The sequence below is a fragment of the Grammomys surdaster genome, unplaced genomic scaffold (genome assembly GCF_004785775.1).
Source record: "Grammomys surdaster isolate TR1022 unplaced genomic scaffold, NIH_TR_1.0 126391, whole genome shotgun sequence".
NCBI classification, from domain to species: Eukaryota; Metazoa; Chordata; class Mammalia; order Rodentia; family Muridae; genus Grammomys; species Grammomys surdaster.
The window spans coordinates 12400206-12420747 of NW_021621185.1; the positions used below are offsets into that span (position 1 = coordinate 12400206).

The window sequence follows — 20542 nt, forward strand, 5'->3', positions numbered from 1 at the left end:
CTTCCTTCCTTCCTTCCTTTCTTTCTTTCTCTCTCTCTCTCTCTCTCTCTCTCTCTCTCTTTCTCTCTTTCTCTCTTTCTCTCTTTCTCTTTGTTTTTTGGCTAATATCCACTTATTAGTGAGTACATACCATGCATGTCCTTTTGGGTCTGAGTTACCTTACTCAGGATGATATTTTCTAGTTCTATCCATTTGCCTGCCAAACTCAGGATGACCTTGTTCTTAATAATTGAGTAGTATCCCATTATGTAAATAAACTACATTTTTTGTATCCATTCTTCTGTCATGGAACATCTGGGTTGTTTCCAGCTTCTGGCTATCACAAATAAGGCCACTATGAACATAGTAGAATACATGGTCCTGTGGCATGGTGGGGCATCTTCGATATATTCCAAAGAATGGTATTGCTGACTCTTCAGGTATATCTATTTCCAATTTTCTGAGGAACCTCCAGATTGACATTGTGAGTTTTCTGGTGAAGTATGAGTTCTAAGTCAGGAGCTGTTAATAGCAGCTGGTTACATAAAGGTATCTTTAACATTCTGATTTTATTCATATCAAGAATTGGAAAATTTCACTTAACATACATAAATATTTAGAGATTTCATTAAAAACAAAAATCAGGTTCATTCATTTACTTGTATGACTACCAATATCTGAGTTGATCTCATCTGTTAAGAGACCAGCATGCAGACCTTTGGTATAGCACATATGCTCAGAGGGCTCTGTCACGTATACAGAGCTCACTGTGTTTGCTATTTGTTACTATTCCTGAAAATTGTGTCCCTGGAGTTTCCTTTCCTGATTTCCTGATTATTAAAATGGTGGTCGTTTTGCCCTTGATTAAAAAAAAAAAGGAAACGATAACTTTCCTGTTTCTGTCTGAATTGCATTAATACCAGTGTGGGCACTCTAGAGTCTCCTTGTGATTGCCACTGCATTATTCAGAACTCACTACCATGAGTCCCTGCTTGGCTCTTTCAAAGATGGTGTCTATGTCTGTGTATGCCTATTGATTAGCCACCCAAGCAGATTCCTGTCCTCAGCTCTGCATCATGAGTCAAGGAACACTAATGGTGAGGGACATGCCTCCCAGACTGTAATATACCTTGAAAACTTATATTCACATGTAACAGGACTCAAAAGTACTAAGATTATAGTTGTTTCAATGCAATATTTATACATTAAAAAGATATGGAAAAATAACAAACATGTCTCGATGTCTCCACAAAAAGATAAATACAATTAAAAGTAGGAATTGTTTTTACTTAAAGGTAAATCACTTACTAGATATATAACTTTGATCAGGAGAACTGACCATAGAAGGAAAATGGAAATATTTGTTTCATAGCATTGGCCACAGTGGGCATTATGTATGGCGTAGGATTTGAAAAAAAAAAAAACCTAGTTTAAAAAACTGCAATTATTTATCATCATCTTCATCATCATCATCTTCATCTTCATCATCTTCTTCTTCTTCATCATCATCATCATCATCACATTCTATGCCTGCTATACAGAGAGAGGGACATCCTAACCATATTTGCATTTCAGAACTGGGCTATGAGACACCTTAACTCAGTGGAAGGCACCTTTATTGATATGTTTGAATACTGAGCCACGGAATTAAAGAAGCTATATCCATCAATATCTATTTATCTATCTATCTATCTATCTATCTATCTATCTATCTATCGCCCTATATCTATTGCCTATGTACCTACCTCCCTGTGCATCTATCTAGATCACGTATGATTTTAGGTAAAATAATTCAAGGCAACTATCCAAATGAATTGGTAAAATCATACAACTTTAAATGTGTATATTTATTTATATCTCCCCATGAACTAAACTATGTGTGATCACAGTGATACGAAAATTAATCAAATTTCATTCACTGTGCTTGTTGATTTTACCCTTTTCCTAGAATGTGTGTCAGTTTTAGCTGTTGAATTCGCATTCTTCTTTTTTTTATGGTGCCTGTTTATTTCACAGTGCACACTCTTACCTTTCATGACACCTAGAGCAAGCAGAGAGCACAGCATGCCTTGGAGAGCGTATGAAAATCACTTCATGTTTGTATAATTATCCCACTCATATTAAAAACTACAAAATGGCCTCTCTTCTACTTGCTCACCTATAGCACAATTTTCGTTGAAAACTTTGCAGTATCTGTTAGCTACTGGTGCAAAAATATATTTCGCAAAACCCTCAGAGGAACAAAGTCCTGAAAATAAGATTAATAAACTAGGTACAATTTTGAAGAGACCAGACTTGCTTTCCAAAACAAATGAGCCGTGCATTCACCATCTTCTTCCTGTGACATAATGAAGGTACAAACTGCCAGCAGACATGAAAGATTACAGCCACAGTATCCAAACAATGACAGAGTCTCTAAGCAAGAACTGTAGAGAGGTATGCTTTCAATCCCAAGAGACCTGGGGAAGTCCTGGGAAGCAGGTTCTCCCTCACGGACCTCCAGGAACAGTCAGTAAACTCATTAATATAAGTATTCCAGAGAGCCAAGCTTTCCTGGAAAAAAAAAAAAATTAGTGTGAGTAGCCAGAACTCTGCAATTTCAGCTTTAAAAATACCCAGTATTGTTGAGGTTGCTGTTTGCTTGGGAGCAAAAGAAAGTCTATCTTGATGTTTGCCTCTGCTTTTACATTGAAATAGAAACTATAGTAAAATTCTTCCCTGCAGATACTGCAAAGGATGGGAGGTTTGTATTCCTCCAAATTATTTTTTTGATCCTTCCAATAACAAAGTTTTAGGGAGTGCTGCATTCTGTCCTCTCCTATCTAGTCTGTCTTAGATAAAGGACAGGCAAAGGATGGCTCTGCTTCCTTCAGGTAGTATCAGAGTTATGCCTCCCTTTCTATTTCAGTGCTTCATTTGCCTAATTGTCCTGTGATCCTGGCAAGGAACATTCCCTGCAGGGCTCTGCTGACTGCAGAGACCCTACCTGACACTGGAGTTGATGTGTCAGCACTTTAGCTTGGAATGAATGAAAAATCAATCAGTTTGATGGCATTGGAGTGTCATGCACAGTTCTAATCTAGTTTGCCCAAATTTTCAACTCTTCACCATAGACCCCAGCAGTGTTTACAATGGTAAGCGAATCTGTAGCAAATTCACTGCTTCTGCTTGATTTTTTGTATCCTCTTTTCTGTCTAGAACAAGCAAATCTAACCCACTTAGGAAGCCACATGTGCAATGAACAATGATGTCAAGGCTCATGCAAATACTCCTTATTTCCTCTGGTCTAAAATTCAGTTCCCAAGGAGGCTGGCTGAATAAATATTCAGAAAAAAATAAGGTGTCAAATTGCTCTTTTGTTAACTTATACTCCCAACTCAGGGGTTAATGTATTAAGACAGTATTTGCCCCCTTACAAAAGCTCTGTTTGACTCTTTAAGTCTTCATGCCAAAGGCACAGTGTTTTACATTTTCAGATTTACAGTTCTGCAAAGACAGAGTTAAACACTGTTTGGACTCTGGCTGCCTCTGAGAAACTGAAATTTTTCAAAGCTCGGCTGTCAGCTCTCAAAAGCTGCTACAGTAACTTTCTGAACAGAGTGGGTTAAATATTTTTAGAGACCCATGCTACAATGATAAGGCGGTAATAATTTGTGCAGTGCAACACTCGGAAGGGTTCCAAATTTCTCAAGCCTCTGTGTATGTGATCCCTACAGCAGAGAAGACTCTGAGCTACAAGGATGAGAAATCTACTTTTCCTGGTGCTGATTTCAGTCTGTTGGGCTGACCACCTTTCAGACAGCTACACTCCGGATCAAGACAGAGTTATCCACATCCAAGGTAAGAGAACACAAGTTCTCCAATGAGTATCAGATGAATTTTCAGTTACTTACATTTGTGCTGCTTGATGCTTGTTAATTTCTGGTCTGCTGCACGAACTTTTTCCTTCTCTTTCTGCTAATGAGTAAGCATGCTTCTGATGCACGGATGCTAATACATGGACCTTAGAACTTGGGAACAATCGAAGTTGGACATCTTAAGAACCTCCAACTGCAGTGAGTTGGTGCAGTTACTCCAGGCTGTTCAGTGTGATTGCTTCAAGTAGAGTGGGGTGCATGAAGTTCATTTCAATGCACACTGAAGGGGAGAGCTAAAAATGCAGCGAAACTTAGGCTGTAAGGTCATTCTGTCACAGTAGTTGCCTTAAGATTGAGAAAAACAATGCCAATAAGAAAATTAACAAGCACACTATGGCTGAGAAATAGCAGCTTACCCTGTTCCAATTGCTGTGTAAAGCTTTCGTTCCTATGGACCAGTACACTAGCCCTGCATATTTCTGTTGAGCTCAGCTGATCCTCAGCCAGAGAGCTGTAGCCAGGCTAGCGGCTGCAGTATAATGCAGCTCTTTCGTCAGGCTAAGCTTCTGGTGAGGGACATCCTGCAATAAGAAAGCTGGGAGACTTATGCAATAAGGAAATGCAATCCAAGGAGGAAAAAAATAAAAAAAAATAAAAAAGTCTGTCACCTGCCCTCGGATGCTAAAACATTTAACTAAGGATTACAGAATTTGATGCCTTAAATGTATGAATAATATTAGTAATTTTAGATAAGTTCAACTTGGGGATCAGAGACATTATAAGTTTGATCAAAGACATTAAACATCAAGTTACAACTTCAAGGTCAGAAGTGCAAACTCAGAAAACTACGTTCACTGTTTAAAAGCAAGACGTGTAAAGGTCTTTTGAGAGTGCAAATCTGGTAGAAATATTGTCCTGTAAATGTTTTGGCAGTCGAGTGTGAAATTTCTAATTAATCTGTCTCTGGGTATTTTAGGAACATCTTTTTCAATTTTGTTTGCTTCCAGCAGTTTTATTTCTTCACTGTTGAAGCATGGAAAGAAATTATATAATTGTAAATTTTCTTAAGAAAGCTGCTAGCTCAGCTTTTTCCCTAATGTGTATATTAGAACCAAAGCTGCTTCCCAAGGTTTTAATATATTTACATGCTGTGGTTACCGATGAAGAATAATAAATATTCTTTTAACTTCTAGTCAGAGGATTCAATTCAATTAAATGGCAATACTGAATCATTAGTAATAGCAACTTCAAATCTAATATAAAATAGTTTTTATGTAACTGTGCTTTTAACTTACAAGATCTACTCAAGTTATAGTAGAAATCATGTGATCCAGTCAGTCTCTGTGAAACCCAATTAGTGAAAACATTATTTTAAAGAAAATACCGACATTTACAAACTTATTCATGTTAGAGTAAAGTTATTTGAACAAGAAAAACTCCTGTAGCCCAGCCCTCAAAATCCCATGTGTCCTATTGAGATCCAGTTAGAAGGGACTGTAGCCTGAGGTATCCTCGTTATTCAAATGATTTCATACACTGTTGGTTGGATTCTTTCCAAATGCCTTGATCATCCACTTCATTTCAATTGTAAATTCATATTCTTGGAAAGTGTAGGCTTCCCTGGAAGAGTTACTTCAGGCCTTCAGGTGACTCAGCTACCAAGCCTATATTTGTTAGTAGAAGCTGGTACAGAAACGCGGTTAAGTCAGCATAGTGAGGTTCTTCTCATAAATCAAAACTTATTCTAAAGCTGTTCAAGGAACCATTCCCACTATCCTCACCCCTTCCCCCTTCCTTACAGCACTGCCATTCACATTGAAGTTTCAAGGCACAGAGTTCTGAGAATCTGTGTCCTGTAGTTTCATTTGTTTATTATAATACAAATATTAACCTCACAGCACAGTATGGAACCAGGAAGACAGGGGGCCTTTGTTACACTCTTGAAATACTAAATTCATTTCTCAAATTTAAACGTTACTTGTAATAACCCAGAGGAATTAAAAAAACTTGCAACGCTCACAAAATGTTTGCACCATTTGCACTTCAGTGATCAAATTGGCTGACTGAAGCACAGATTACTGAATTGTTCTGATAAGCAGTGTGGTTTCAAAGAGGTAAAAAAAAACATTTAGAATTCACATTATTATGAAAATTATAATTTATGTCTTGTATTCATCATTAAAGTTCTATTTTATACTCAAAGTCTTCAAGCAAAACTAAATGATTGAATTAACATTACATATAATCCACATATTCTCTTTAGATACTTTGGTATAAATGCTTGACATTGTATTGATTGAGCGTGAATCCTTGAGCTTCTCGCATGAGGGTTACCTAAGTGCATTTCTGGTAACACCTTTACAACTTTGTTGTCGAATTTTTAGAAATATAGGCATGCAAATGTTTAATCTGGCAAGAAGGGAGGAAAAGAAAGAGGGATGAAGAGAAAGAAAGGAAGAGAGAGAAGAAATGAAGGACAAGAGAGGAAACCCTAACCCTAACCCTAACCCTAACCCTAACCCTAACCCTAACCCTAACCCTAACCCTAGAAGGAAATAAAATCCCAAGCACAGAGCATAGGTCTTGGTTGGTACAATGCACACTGTGCATGCATAAAGACCTGATTCTGAATTCGCCAGTACACACATAAGAAGCTGGGTGTGGTAGCACTTCTGTAAACCCAGCACTGTGGGAGAGAGGGGAATCAAAGACAAAAGGGTTCCTGAACCTCTTTGACTAGCTAGCCTAGCCTAGCCTAGCCAATGAGCTCCAGATTAAATGAGAGTTCCTGACTCAAAACCACAAAAACTCAAACAAAGGATAAAAAACAATATGGAAGGTGAGAGTTCAAGGAGGACAACTGACATCAACCTCTGTCCTCCACTGGCATAACACAAGTGTGCATGCACATGTACACCCTTGCACACATGAATATACCACCCATCATATGTCTACACACAAATATGCATGCAGATGTACACCCTTCCATACATGAATATATGAGATATCACATGTATACACACAAATATGCATGCACATATACACCCTTGCACACATGACTATACCACACATCACATGTATACACACAAGTATGTATGCACATGTACACTCTTGCACACATAAATACACCACACATCACATGTGTAGACATAAGCGGGCATGTGCATGTACACCTGTGCACACATGGATAACCACATATCACATGTGTACACACAATTGTGCATGTGCACCCTTGCACACATAAATATTCTGCACATCACATGTGTACACACAGGTATGCATGCACATGTATACCTTTGAACACATAAATATACCATGCATGTAATAACACAACACATTCACACATACACAAAGAACTACTGATTATACATGAATACGTATTTTAATACAATACTTACTTTTGTCATGACTTATGATTTCTGGTCCCATATTGGATATATTTAATATATTTACTTTTATACATAATTTTAAGGAATATGTTTTCAAGCTTTTGCAAAACTCTAGATTGCTTTTACAAAGACACCAGTTATACTGTCAAAGGATCATCTTCTCCACACACTAACACTACCATTAGGGCAACAGAAGTGATACAGGAGAAGAAAGTAGGACTAAATAAAGGAAAATATGGAGAGAAAAGTAGTTAGTCACAAAAGAGTCCCATCTAGAACAATGTATCTAAATTCACTGAAGTTTTGAATACTTAGCATTTTTAGCCCATAGAATATAGCTTGTGGATATTTCTTGTTTGAAATGAATAACATACACTATTATTTTATGTTATTCTGCCTACTATCAATTAAAACCATGTAGTTTTATACTTTGAGGTACAATTTTTTTTTCAGGTGGCAATAAAATTTCATTGGATAGACATTGCATTTTATGCTCTTTTCCTGGATGATAAAATTAAGAAACTGTGAAATGTGAAACTGTGAAAGAAATCAAATTATTAAAAAATACATGTCAACTACCAAACAAATGGCTAGTTAGTAAAGCCTCTTGTTCTGACCAAAAGTATATGAGAATGAGTTTTGACTCAACTAAAGTACTTACCCAAAATCTTTACAGCATGCTAACTTTTTATTTTACCACATGCTGAATATATTAGCAATTCTTTATTGTTTCATTTCTTTACTTAAAAATATATTAAAAATCTATCGTTTAAATCAAGTCATTTGGAGTATAAACACTATCAAATTCTACGAAATTAAAACACTCAAGTATTACCACAGCAATAGTATCTAGAAATAAAAACAAAATCATTACTCTGGAAATTTTAAAAGCATTGAAAAAATAAGCACAATAACTTAAGACTATTTCACAATTTTTATATGACCATAGTAAAGCACAGTTTGCCACTCTAGAGGCAGTGGGACCCTGGGCGACGGAACTGATGAATGAGACAGACTAAAGCCTCATGCAATACACAACTTTATACAAAGCATCAGACAATTTGTACTCTGTGCAATAAAAGGAGTCACACGAGTACAGAGTATAATCACAAGGGCAAACAGCTTGTGGTAGACAAGCTGCATGAAGCAAAAGCAAGGTTTTTCTCCGAATAGAGGCATATAAACACATAACAATAGCCAATTGTAGTGAATGATATGAAGTAAAGTCACTTCTATCTCCTATACTTTGGAGGGGCACATTTCAAGAACAATTCCTTGTTTTTGAAGAAACTGAGGTCAAAAGACTCATCTTGGTTTGTTGGAATTTTCTCACATGCATTCAGACATCTCCTCACATGACTGTATTCTTGCGCTGTGTTCTCACAGAGTACCATGAGGCACATGCAACATCAGAAACCATTATCCAGTGATCAGTACAAAAGGTAGCCATTTTTACCTAGTTTATGTACACATGTGGACTTCCCTAGATAATGAGTTATTAATCACCACATGTACACACTCTGTGTGGTATATCACTTTATGTTCAAAGTCTGTCCTGTGAGATGTGTTGAACAAAATAAGTCAAACAGAATTCACCCTACCTTTTCTACTCTTCACTAGAAAAGCACACAGATATCCTGAGAAAAATGAGCCTCCTAAAGCTATAATGCATCATGTAGGAAACCTATTAGAGAAGGAATCACTTTGTTGCCATCAAATGTGTAACCTGTGTGAGCAGGATGTGGAAGAGAGCCTTCACGGTGGTTTTCCAAAGCATTCAAATATTTCCAATGGACAAAGTATGATGTAAAATGAGACTGGAAGGAGTAAACCAAAACCAGACTATTATAGTGTGTTGTCATCCAGGCTTGCATTTTACATTTAACCGGTGCAAATATTAAGTCTAAAGCAAAGTCATACTCTATTATGGCTGCCTCTTATAAAAGACCATGTGGCTAACACACTACATACAATGACTGGCCCATGAGTCAGTGTGAGGTAACCGTTTAGGAGAGTGCTGGTTAGTTTTTGTCAGCTTGACAAACTAGAATCACCAAGGCAGAGGGAGCCACTGTTGAAGAATTGCTTCCAGCAGACTTTCTTTAGTTTGTCTGTGGGGCACTTTCTTGACCAATAATTTATGAGAGAGGGCGCAGCCGACTGTGAACAGAGCCACCCCTGAGCAAGTGACCCTGAGCTGGATAAGAAAGTAAGATGTACAAACCACAGAGGAAGCCAGTAAGCAACATTCTCTAGTGTCTACTTCAAGCTCCTACATTAATTTCTTGCCTCAGCCTCCCTAGATGATGAGCTATAAGACCTGTAAACTAAATAAAGCATCCTTAAGTTGTCTCTGGTCAATGTTTTATAACAACAGAATGTAACTAAGGAAAAGAGGGTCCTAGGTAGTGTCAATGGGAAATCATGACGTGAGTCTAGATGGACTGTTTACATTAATGAATGTAGATATACCAGAGTTTACTGAGAATGGATGTAGAGGTATCTTAAACACAGCTTACAGGTTTCAAGTTGAATAAACAAATGGTGGTGAAGGCAAGGCCTACACTGATAGAAACAGACAAGATGGGTTAGCATAAAAGGAGAGAGAGAGGTTGGCAACACAGTATATGGCCAGAAGGTATGTGGATTTGCTAATTTACAGAGTTTCCCATGCATATGATATTTATAAACTAAATGATACAGGTCCACTGATTTTGGGACTAGACAGGATAGCCTGTGGAGGTAGAATATGCAGGCAGAGGCAAGAGGATATATCTGGAGATCGTCACTACTAAGGACTTGAACAATAGAGTAGGAAAAAGTGAAGGTATATTCACTTCCAAAGGGTCTAAATCCTGATCTATAATGGATGTAAAATTTCTTCTCATCAGTTTTAATTCTAAATTGTCATGGCAGCATATGCTCCTAATCCCAAAACTTGAGAAAATGAGTAAAAAAAAAAATCATGTTTCAAAAATCATGTGCCTGGATATATAGATAGAAAAAAAAACTGTTAAAACCTAAATATCTTGAGGATTTAATATTAAATATTGTTTTTAGCAATGGTTTGCTGCTTCCCAGCCTGTATCCCCTAGTACAACATTGGAAGGACCTGTATGTATCTACTGCCCCTTCAGAATGGGGTGTGTGCTCCCAGACTGGCTGTAGTCCTTTTCCTCACATTGTTCTACTACTCTAGCTGTTGCCATCATTTTCTAACCCTTGATCAACTAAAGCATTTGTGTTTGACTTGTGCTGGGGTCAGGTGTCATGGCAGGCAGAGAAATGAACCACAAGATGTAATGCAATCCCCAGTGCACAAGGAGGCATAATTATATTGAAACTAAAGCCAAAGTACAAGTGATTTCTTCTTAAGGACCTAAAGAAGATCTAGTCAGGTCTCAGTCATGCAGGTTAACATAGAGGTCATTTGAGCTATTAACCACCACTGGTCCTGTTTGTGAGAACTTGGGGAAACAGGTGGTTCTACAGATAATGTAAGGATAATTCAGACTATTGGGTATCTTTAGCCATGGCTGTGAACATTTAATATGGCCTGGCCCAGCAGATAATACAAATCACCAGGCTGTTAATTAACGTTAGTTCCCAGTCTTCTGTATGGAAGAACAGGGTTTGGGTCCTTTCTTTTGAGAGGACAATCCTGCATGCTTAATATCTCTCATATCCCTGGAGATCTGTGGGTGCGAGGGTCTTCACAATGCCAAAAGACTTGTATTTTATTTTCTTTAGCACTAAGTTCAGTACCTGATCCATTGAAGATTTAATATTCATGATTGTTTTCAAAACAATAATGCAAAGTTCTCTAAATATTTTCTTAGTACTTTTGAATTGCTATTTTATCTTTCCCATTATGTAATGGTGTTCATCTTATCAGTACACACAATTAAATGTCCTTTCTGAAAATTATAAATCGTTTGACCTTTTGCTCCCTTTTAGAATAGACATGTTCTGCATGGAAACAGACTTTAGTTCTGTTCCTTTACAACATAATACAAGGAATATGAAATATGTGGATAATCACATATTAAATGAAGTAGAATACATTATTTTTCCAGTTTCTCTATAAATTTGAAACAAACCCTGATAGTCACTATCTTGGAAATAATATTTATCCTTACTACTCATTTTCATTATTTCTTTGAGAATTTCACACAATGTATTCTGATCATATTCATTCCCTCCCTAACACTTGTCAGATCACCTTCCCTACCCACCAGCATTGGTGCCTGTTGTTTTTTTAAGCCTACTAAATACAGTTTGCATTGCCCATATACTCTTGGCTGCATGGTCTTTACTGGAACTTGACAAACCACCAGGGCCCTCACCCTTTAAAAACCTGCCTCTCCCCCTCCCAGCATCTATCAGCTGCCAATAGCGCCCTAGCCAGGGGAGGTCTTCATGGTCCCCTCCCCTCTCAATACTAGGATTTTATATGGCCTAAGCCTGCAAAGGGCTTGTGCATGCTGTCACAAATGCTCTAAGTGCATATGTGCAACTGCATTGCTCTGCTTAAAAAACACTGTTTCCTTGAAGTCATCCATGGCCTCTGGCTTGTAAATTTCTTTCCACTTCCTTTGCTTCAGTGATCCCCAAACATTGAAATAAATGAGAATACAATAGCTATTCTATTTATCTTTAAAATGTCATTCAACATGCTGCAAGAATGTCCTAATTCAATCATTTTTCTGTTTTCCTTAGTCTTCCTACAGTATCTTGATTTATTTTTTTCTCAGTTTAAATTAATAAGAATTTAATGCTAGATTACACCTGTTATCTACTGGTAACATCAATACATTTGATTTCTGAAGATTATTAGCCAGAGAACTCTTAAGTCAACAAAAATACCAACACCATCTCTTGCTCTGAATCAAATAGCAGACTTCATGGCAGAATGCTAACGCATCTGCGTCGACATTTACCATCAGTTGCAGGTATAAAGCCTGATGGAAAGTGAGCCCTATCATCCCAATTCATCCTCCCAACAGCAGTAGGTAGCTGGGGAGTCACACTAACATTGACAGAGACTAAACGTCCTGCCCCAGGCAATCAGCTATTGAAGCTGAGCTTCACACTAGAGCAGTTGGCCTCTCCTGAGTATCTCACTCTCCTGTGAGCAAATAGACTCCACGTAAACTTCCCCACTCCTTGGGGAGTACTTTTTGAGGACAGGAAGAGATCAAAATAGTTAATATTTTATTCCATTCAATGTTGTTCCAAATGTCTAGAACAGTGTTCTGAATGAATCACTGAAAAGTTTAGTCTTGGCTCTTACTAGAAGTGTACCTCTAGGCTGCAAGGTGATTTTAATAAGAGTGAGATCAAGATGAAGGTGAGGGCAGTGGTGGAAACACCCAAATAATCTACAAAGAAATTGAGGAAGGATCAGAAAGAAATGGTATTATATAGAAATAAACATATGAGAAAGAGAGAGAGACAGACAGACAGACAGACAGACAGAGAGAGAGAGACAGAGAGAGATAGACAGAGAGAGAGAGATAGACAGAGAGACAGACACAGACACAGACACAGACACAGACACAGACACAGACACAGACACAGACACAGACACAGACACAGACACAGACACAGACACAGACACAGACACAGAGAGAAAGAGAGTGTGTGCCTAATGACTGACATTTCATAATTTATATAATGAACCTTGGGCATCTTCACATATTCCCCTTCCCCTTTCTCATCCACCTCCTCCCACTGAAACCTCTCTTGCACACAAATTCTCCCCTTACATTAGTGTCTTCTTTGTGTGTGTGACTCACTGAGTTTAATTAGAATTTTCAGGCTGAGCAAGACAGCAAGCTTATTTACTAGAGAAAGGGCAACTTATGACAGGCTACACCACTGAAGAAAATGAAATCTCATATTCCATCAATTGTTAACTGCCAAAGAACAGGCTAGAACTTCCTGGGGTTGATGGTCCTCACATGCAGCCCAGAATCACTGCCCTAGAAGAATCAACAAAGCACTGATAAGGTGCAGGGTTTTAAGAACTGGCTGCTTCTAGGAACTGTTTTTTGAGCCTGGTAAGGTGCAAGCTGACCTGTTAAACACACCCAACCCATGCTGAGCAGTGAGTGAGCAGTTCTTAGCACAAGCAACTTTAATTGGACTCTCGTTGGTCGGGCATTAGCAAAGCTGTCTGGTGTGTTCAGTTTAATAAATATTCATAAGAATCCTTGGATGAAGTTGTTTTGTTTTCTTTTACTGATGAGAAAACTGAGGGTCAGAGGGATTAGGCAGAATGATCTAAGAGTCATTCATAGCCCAGATGCTTACCTGGTGCCTTTACCAGTGAGAAGTAAAGACATAGTTGACAGGGGAGGAAGAGTCCACACAGAATTCTATTGGTAAAACAGAGATAAGCCACCCTTACTTCTTATGTCCTCCTATACTAAAATATGAAGAAAATGCAAGTACTGAAGAGAGAGTGCTTGCCAGTACCTTAACACAGATTCAAGCGTACAATTCAGAGTTCAGATTTTTTAAAAATGTAATTCATTTGACCAAATAGAGTTCTTTTGGGCCTCTTGAGGCCTAGCGCAAGCAGACATGTTTGCCTTCAATGTCAAGAATATTTTCAACGTTGCCATAAATGCACCTTCAGGATTTGAAACAGTGGTGGCATGTGTCTTTCCTTTTCAGTGTGAAGTTGGCAATAACAATAACATGTATTCGTGATCAGGACTGCCCCAGACAATACCACTGTTCAGTGTTGAATGATTTCCCATTACAGTCAACTTAGCCAGAAGGTGAGGGAGGAGACAGTGTGCTACTAAGAGGATACTTGCTCCATAGCCCATCAAACCAGAAAATGCAGGTCTCAGAGGAAAAATGCATGCTGTCTGAGAAAGCTGTAAAATGTATTGCTCTAGATAGTCCAGTAGATTCATGAGACAGAATTGGCCAAAGAGAGTCTGTGGTTGTTACAGATGGCACCCCCAGAAAAGGGGGGCAGTAAACTGGATGCAAGAAGCATATTCTTGCAGCTTGTGCAATTTGAAAGCAACATTACTGAAAGCAGAAAAGCAGCGGCAATCAACCGCTGAAAGGGTGACCTTCATTACCCTGTTTCCAGCACTGGAGCTTTCATTTATAATTCACAACCAGACACCATGAGGGTTCTTAGAAACACTGCCTTTAAAGACTAAGGAAAGTGCAATAAAGCATCTTGCTTAGAGATATCAGTTTTATTAAGAGAGCATCAAGCTTTCTGCTAAAAAAAAAAAATCTAATACTTCATTCCTGTCCATATACCACAATCATCCCTTGGGACTTCTTGTATCTCTTTCCTGAGGGTCCATAGACAAGCATCTGTTGTTTTCAGTTGGCTATTTATTTATTAAGGAATTCTTCACATTTTAATTTATTTTTCATTCCATCATGCATATGTAATATATATGCAAAGTTCAGAGTTTTTAAAACATAGAAGTATGCCCCACAGACAGACAAACATCCCCTTCACACACACACACACACACACACACACACACACACACATTTTTCATCTCTTCTAGGGACTATTTTTAAAACTTTGCTCAAGGTCTTTTGAATACTTGTCCGGGTGCTTGAAGCTACATTATTGTCTATGAGCTGAGAATAGAAGAAAAAACAGCTTTCTTTTCTATGTGATGAACAATTCTGAAAAGAGATAGTGGATGGCTGCACACTACAGTGAAAGTAAGTAATGACCCTGCATGTACACGTGAATGGAACTTAAATATGGCTATGTACATATTGAACATGCAAGCATGTATGTGCTCAGAGCCACATATACCTTATAAACCTTACCACTCACCAAAAAAGCAAAGCAAAGCAACACAAAAGGTAGCAGTATTGCTTTATTGTTTTTCTTGTAGGAGTAATTTTTAATTCTCCTATGTAACTATCAGAAATAAGTCACCACGTTTTTTTTTTCCAATTGATTTAAGAAATCTAAAATTCTGGAACCTGCTCCCTTCCATACACCATAGGGGCAAATAACCTAACAAGACTTGTTATCTTGCATGACTTTATTTCAAAGAGATAAGCTTTGATTCACAGTACCTTTTTCCCAGGTAGGGTTTCTTTCTGAATATGAACTTCAAAAACCTTACACTTCTAATAGAACTAAGAGGTATCGTTTCAAAGCCGTGTTTCTAATACTTCTTGTACAATCATTTTGACCTATTGTTTAAAGAGTTCATCTAAAGTACGTGGCAGACATAAAGGTCAGGCTTATTTCATTGTCTGCACCTAATCTCTCCTCCAGATTGCACAGCAGTCTGTAAACTAATCAGAAGCTGCCAGCAGTCCAGTGCATCCCAGGTTGTCTTTCTCACCATGCCCTGCTGTTTCCCTTGGAGGAAGCACTGCACTTGGAAGGGCATCAAGTCCCTGCCGTTACCATCACTCACCATTTCTGATATAAACAAGTACTTTCCCACTTAAAAGATGCTCTTCCGAAAAGCCCCATACTCCACTGAGCATCTTTAATTTCCCAAATTAGCTTTATGTTTTGAGTAAACAGCCTCATTTAAGGACAAGGTCTTCAGTCTACTTAAGTGTTTGCATGAACCTACAGTGGACAATAAGAACCAAAGCAGCACACATTGCAGCCTTGTTGTATTTATTCTTTCATTTTGTAAAGAAAAACAAGAAGTACTGATTCTGATGATCCAGGCTTAATTTTATAGTGTATTCGTATTGCTGTGAGATCACTCTGTTAATCAAAGAATTTTGATGGAAACATGAATATATAGTGCTAAGCCTGGATTTAAAAGGACATGATCAGATCCAAGATTTTCTGCCCTAGACAACACTGTCCATCCTGTCTTCAGTGATCTTTGCTCTTTTTCTGATGCTGTTGTCATTTCCTTTTCACGTCCTTGTTTGGTGCATTTCTGAGTTAGTCCATGTAATGAAAGCTGTGACACAGAGCCTGGTACCAAGATTAAACTAAGTGTTCACCTGAAGTAGACATGGAACTGAGCTATAGTAGGGCTTTGACAGAAATTTAAAAGCTTCGGACTTGCTAACCATGTTTCACTCTTCCATATATTCTGTTTGGTAATTGACACACACACCCTGCTCCAGCCATGCTTAATGCTACATAATCTGCAACATTCATTCAAATGCAAACCAAATGCATCAGCAGGGTCATGCTGGGGTGTGAGTTAGTGAACACTGATGATCATTCATTACTAAATGTGCTAGGCATCCTTCCAAGACTTGTTTGAATTTCAGGAAATTCATCATTTCCATAAAAAAGAACCCTAGACTACCATACACCCTGGAAAGCATATTAAACCCTGAAATGGACCTAGCTTGGGCATATGAGAACTTAAGCCCCGCCTCCACCATGACACACTTCCTCCACAAGACCACACCTACCCAATGGCCACACCTCCTAATAGTGTCACTCCCTAGGGAGCAAGCATTTAAATACATGAGTCTATGAGGGTCAATCCTATTCAAACAACCAAATTGAGCATGGTTAGTCAGCACAATACCCCATGACCACCCCTCCCGGGAAAGATGACTAGACATGTTTAGTTAGAGCTTAGATACAGATATTGGAGTTGGGGAAAGTAAATGTAGGGTAGAGTAAAAGGGAGATTTATTTTTCTCCTCTTCAGATTCTCTTGTACTAAATAAGAAGAGAATGATTGGAATATATACAAATGTTTAATGAACCGTGCTTGTGCTTCATTTTAATTAGCTACTTTATGAAGTCTTACTCTTTATTTTCATTATCTATTGAAAATGGGAACATTGATGACTTTGCTATACCTTTCTGTTTTTGAGGATTGGGACTCATTTACATAAATGCAATGATATCCTAAGTTTTGAATATCAAATTCTGATCACAATAGCATCAAAAGCATCTGATTCTAGATTTTTTTATTTTAAATCATAATCTGGCATATATGTGTCATTAAAAAAGTTTTAAGTTCTATCTCAAGGAAAATGGTTACTCTTCCTGATGTCGTGTTTCTCAACCTTTGGTTGTGACCCCTGTGGCAAATCTCTATCTCCAAAAGCATTTACAAAATGATTCATAACGGTAACAAAATTATATCTTTGAAGTAGCAATGAAAATAATGTTGTGGTTGGGGATCAGTACACCATGGGGAACTGTATTAAAGGGTCATAGCATTAGGAAGGTTGAGAACCACTGTCCTTGTGATTTAAGCATCTTAAAAGATTCAGGGCCCACAATTATTCAAAAGCAAGTGTTCTAAGGGTGCAAGGACTGCCAAGCTCTGTAAAAGGCAGCTTTTGTGATTTGAAAACTGTGTGTAGATAAGAGGTATGCTTGTCCTAGAGTCCTCACACTTTTTCCTTTGCATATCTCAAACATCCTCAATAGAATGTGTCAAGGTCAAAAACATAAAGCTCTAACGAGGGGAAACCCCAGGGAAAGCCGAGCTCTGAAAATAACAGCTGGCTTTCTAAAAGAGACAGCCGTGCTGACTTGGCGACTTATATTATTGCAGTGCTCTTTCGAAAGCTATGAAGTCCTTGGAGAATGAAGGCAGGAAACCAAAGGACAAGAACAATAAAGGTGGAAGTGTTCAGTGTAAAACAAGAGGAGAAGGAGGAAGAAAGGAAATAGAGAGGAACAGAGGCCACCTGAAGGGAATAAAGACTGAAATAGTTAATGGATAGTACAAACTAAGTATGATTTTTAACACTTTAAGCTTTGAAGTTTTGAAGGATATAGCTCAAAACTTACTGTGGTTTATCCCCAGCATTAAGACTACCTTATGATTCCCAGTCTCAGTTGAAATGGATTGTATGAATGTTGCGTGACATACTCTAGAAGTGCTTATAAAAGGAAGACAGAAATATAAATGTACTTGCACGACCATAATGATAAGGCACAAATGAACTGTGTTTCTTTAAAGTTTTTCTATAAGTGTATTTCAGACTTAACAGTAGTAGAAAATCTGTTCAAGCTTACTTTATCTTGAAAGATTTGGGGTTCGTATTGAAAGGAATTCAAACAGTATTTAGAATTATTGCAAAGATCACTAGTGCTGCTTGAATCCCATAATTTATAATGATGACTGTACACATCACTCCCCGTTTTATACTGGCTTGCGGACACCTCTTGGCTAATAGAGATATCTTAATGTATGCTTCACAGCAACCACATTGAGGATGGATCAGATTGTCCCTTTCATTGTATAATAGAGTCTGAAAACTCATGAAATTATTTTCTGCTTCTCCTCCTTTCCCTTTCATGTTCTAGCGGAAAATGGCCCTCGTCTACTTGTGGAAGCAGAACAAGCTAAGGTCTTCTCGCACAGAGGTGGCAACGTGACACTGCCATGTAAATTTTATCGAGACCCTACAGCATTTGGCTCGGGAATCCACAAAATCCGCATTAAGTGGACCAAGCTAACTTCAGATTACCTCAGGGAAGTGGATGTCTTTGTTTCCATGGGATATCACAAGAAGACCTATGGAGGCTATCAAGGTCGAGTGTTTCTGAAGGGAGGCAGTGATAATGACGCCTCCCTGGTCATCACAGATCTTACCCTGGAGGATTATGGAAGATATAAGTGTGAGGTGATTGAAGGACTAGAAGATGATACTGCTGTAGTGGCATTGGAGTTGCAAGGTAGGTATTCGCAAAGCATGCTCAACTTTAAAGGAATAATGCGTCTATTTTCCCACAGGGTAACATGTAATAGTTCTTGTAGCAATAATGGAAGAACCCATAAGTCTTTGCCTACCAAGTTTTTCTTTTATATTTTGCCATCTGCATATGATTTCAGTTTTCAGTTTTGAAATGTATGTACAATACTCATGTGCAAATTTGAAGCTATTCATAACAAAGAGAATCGTGCAATGGAACTGAATTAATAATATTTGGAAATAGCCTTATGCTATTCAAAACTTAAATCCCATTATGTGGTTATTGAGAAATTCAAATTAGATTCTTTTTTTATTATGCTTCTAAAATTATCTCTGTTTCCAACTAATGGTAAGATTTGTAAAGGACAATTGCAGTGCAATACATGTAATTGTATTCTGTAAGATGACTGCAGAAGTTAATTTAGCAGAAAAAGTAACCTCTGGATTTACTTAAATATTCTTGTAAAGAAGTGATTCTTTTAATGGTCAGGGTCCTTAAGAAATCAAATATCAAATAATTCAGGTACTTGGGGAGGTTTTCTATTTTTTGAGTATATGATACATTCAATAGGTTTAAAAGTCAACAAATACAAAGCTATACAAGGAGAAGTGCCCTCACCTTCAACTTGTTACTTCTCAGTCATCACTCCAGGAAAGTGCTAAGAGTTCATTCTATATCGTTCAAGTTGTCTTATTTTCATGAATTTCACCTGTGTTCTACACTGAAGAATGAAACTGGCTACATTGGTAGGATGGTTTCCTTCACAAAAATCATAACTCTGTGTTTTCTGGAAGCTTTTATCCCATCCCAGAACAAAAGGTTTTGTGTCTTTTGAAAATTATAACCCTGACCACTGGCCCTCATGAATTCCACAAGATTCCATCAGGCATGTAGAAGTTAATCAGCTTTATCTCCCTGATAAAATCCAGTGCAAAGCTCTATGGCTTCAGAACACTTGTTCTGGCTGTATAGAAGTTCAACACGACATATATAGACTGTGGGTCTAGTTAATCCTGGTATTCAATGCTTTATGCTTTCAAAGATTTTATTTTTAAAAGTTAATTATTCATTTTTAAAGAAAATATTAAAATGTTTTTTAAAAATTACAAAAGTCTTGTGACTTTATAAAAGGATTGAATGACATAATTTTAAAATAGAAAGCAGCTCAAATATAAATACATATTCATATTTATATACTGGATTCAAACTAACTTTATATTTCAGTTAATCAGGGACTAAGGAAACTGTTCTACTGCCCATGAGAAGCAGCATCATGACACAGGATACTAAATTGATATCTGAATTTTTTCTGGGTCTTTTAAAGACTCCTATATTTTCCACTGTTTCTATCATGAACTATTTGGAAAAGAAAAGGTGGCACAAATATTTTTCTATATTCAGATAAAGATGCTGAGAGTTCTTCTGCCCCTTGAACTCTAGCTACCAAGAGAATCATTGCTCGATAGATGATTTTCCTTCTCAGAAACACATCTGGGATTGCTGAGAAAAGAGAACCCATGTCACAGGGTGCAGAGAGAGCCTACCATAATACAGAGAGCACTGTAGCACTTCCATTCAGGGACACACTCTGGCCATAGTTGGGCAGGGCAGAGCATTCTGAGAACCATCTCCAGGTTCCTCCTCCTCCTTGCCAT

The 20542-nt window shown here is 37.8% G+C and overlaps 1 protein-coding gene across 1 annotated transcript in view; it reads left to right on the plus strand.

Moving 5' to 3' along the window:
* Positions 1–20542, plus strand: part of Hapln1 (hyaluronan and proteoglycan link protein 1) — a 61249-nt gene that overhangs the window by 35100 nt on the left and 5607 nt on the right. The window contains exons 2-3 of the mRNA XM_028760187.1: positions 3696–3819; positions 18498–18869. Coding sequence (XP_028616020.1) covers positions 3720–3819; positions 18498–18869 — 472 coding nt within the window. The 5' untranslated portion in view covers positions 3696–3719. The remainder of the gene's footprint in view (positions 1–3695; positions 3820–18497; positions 18870–20542) is intronic.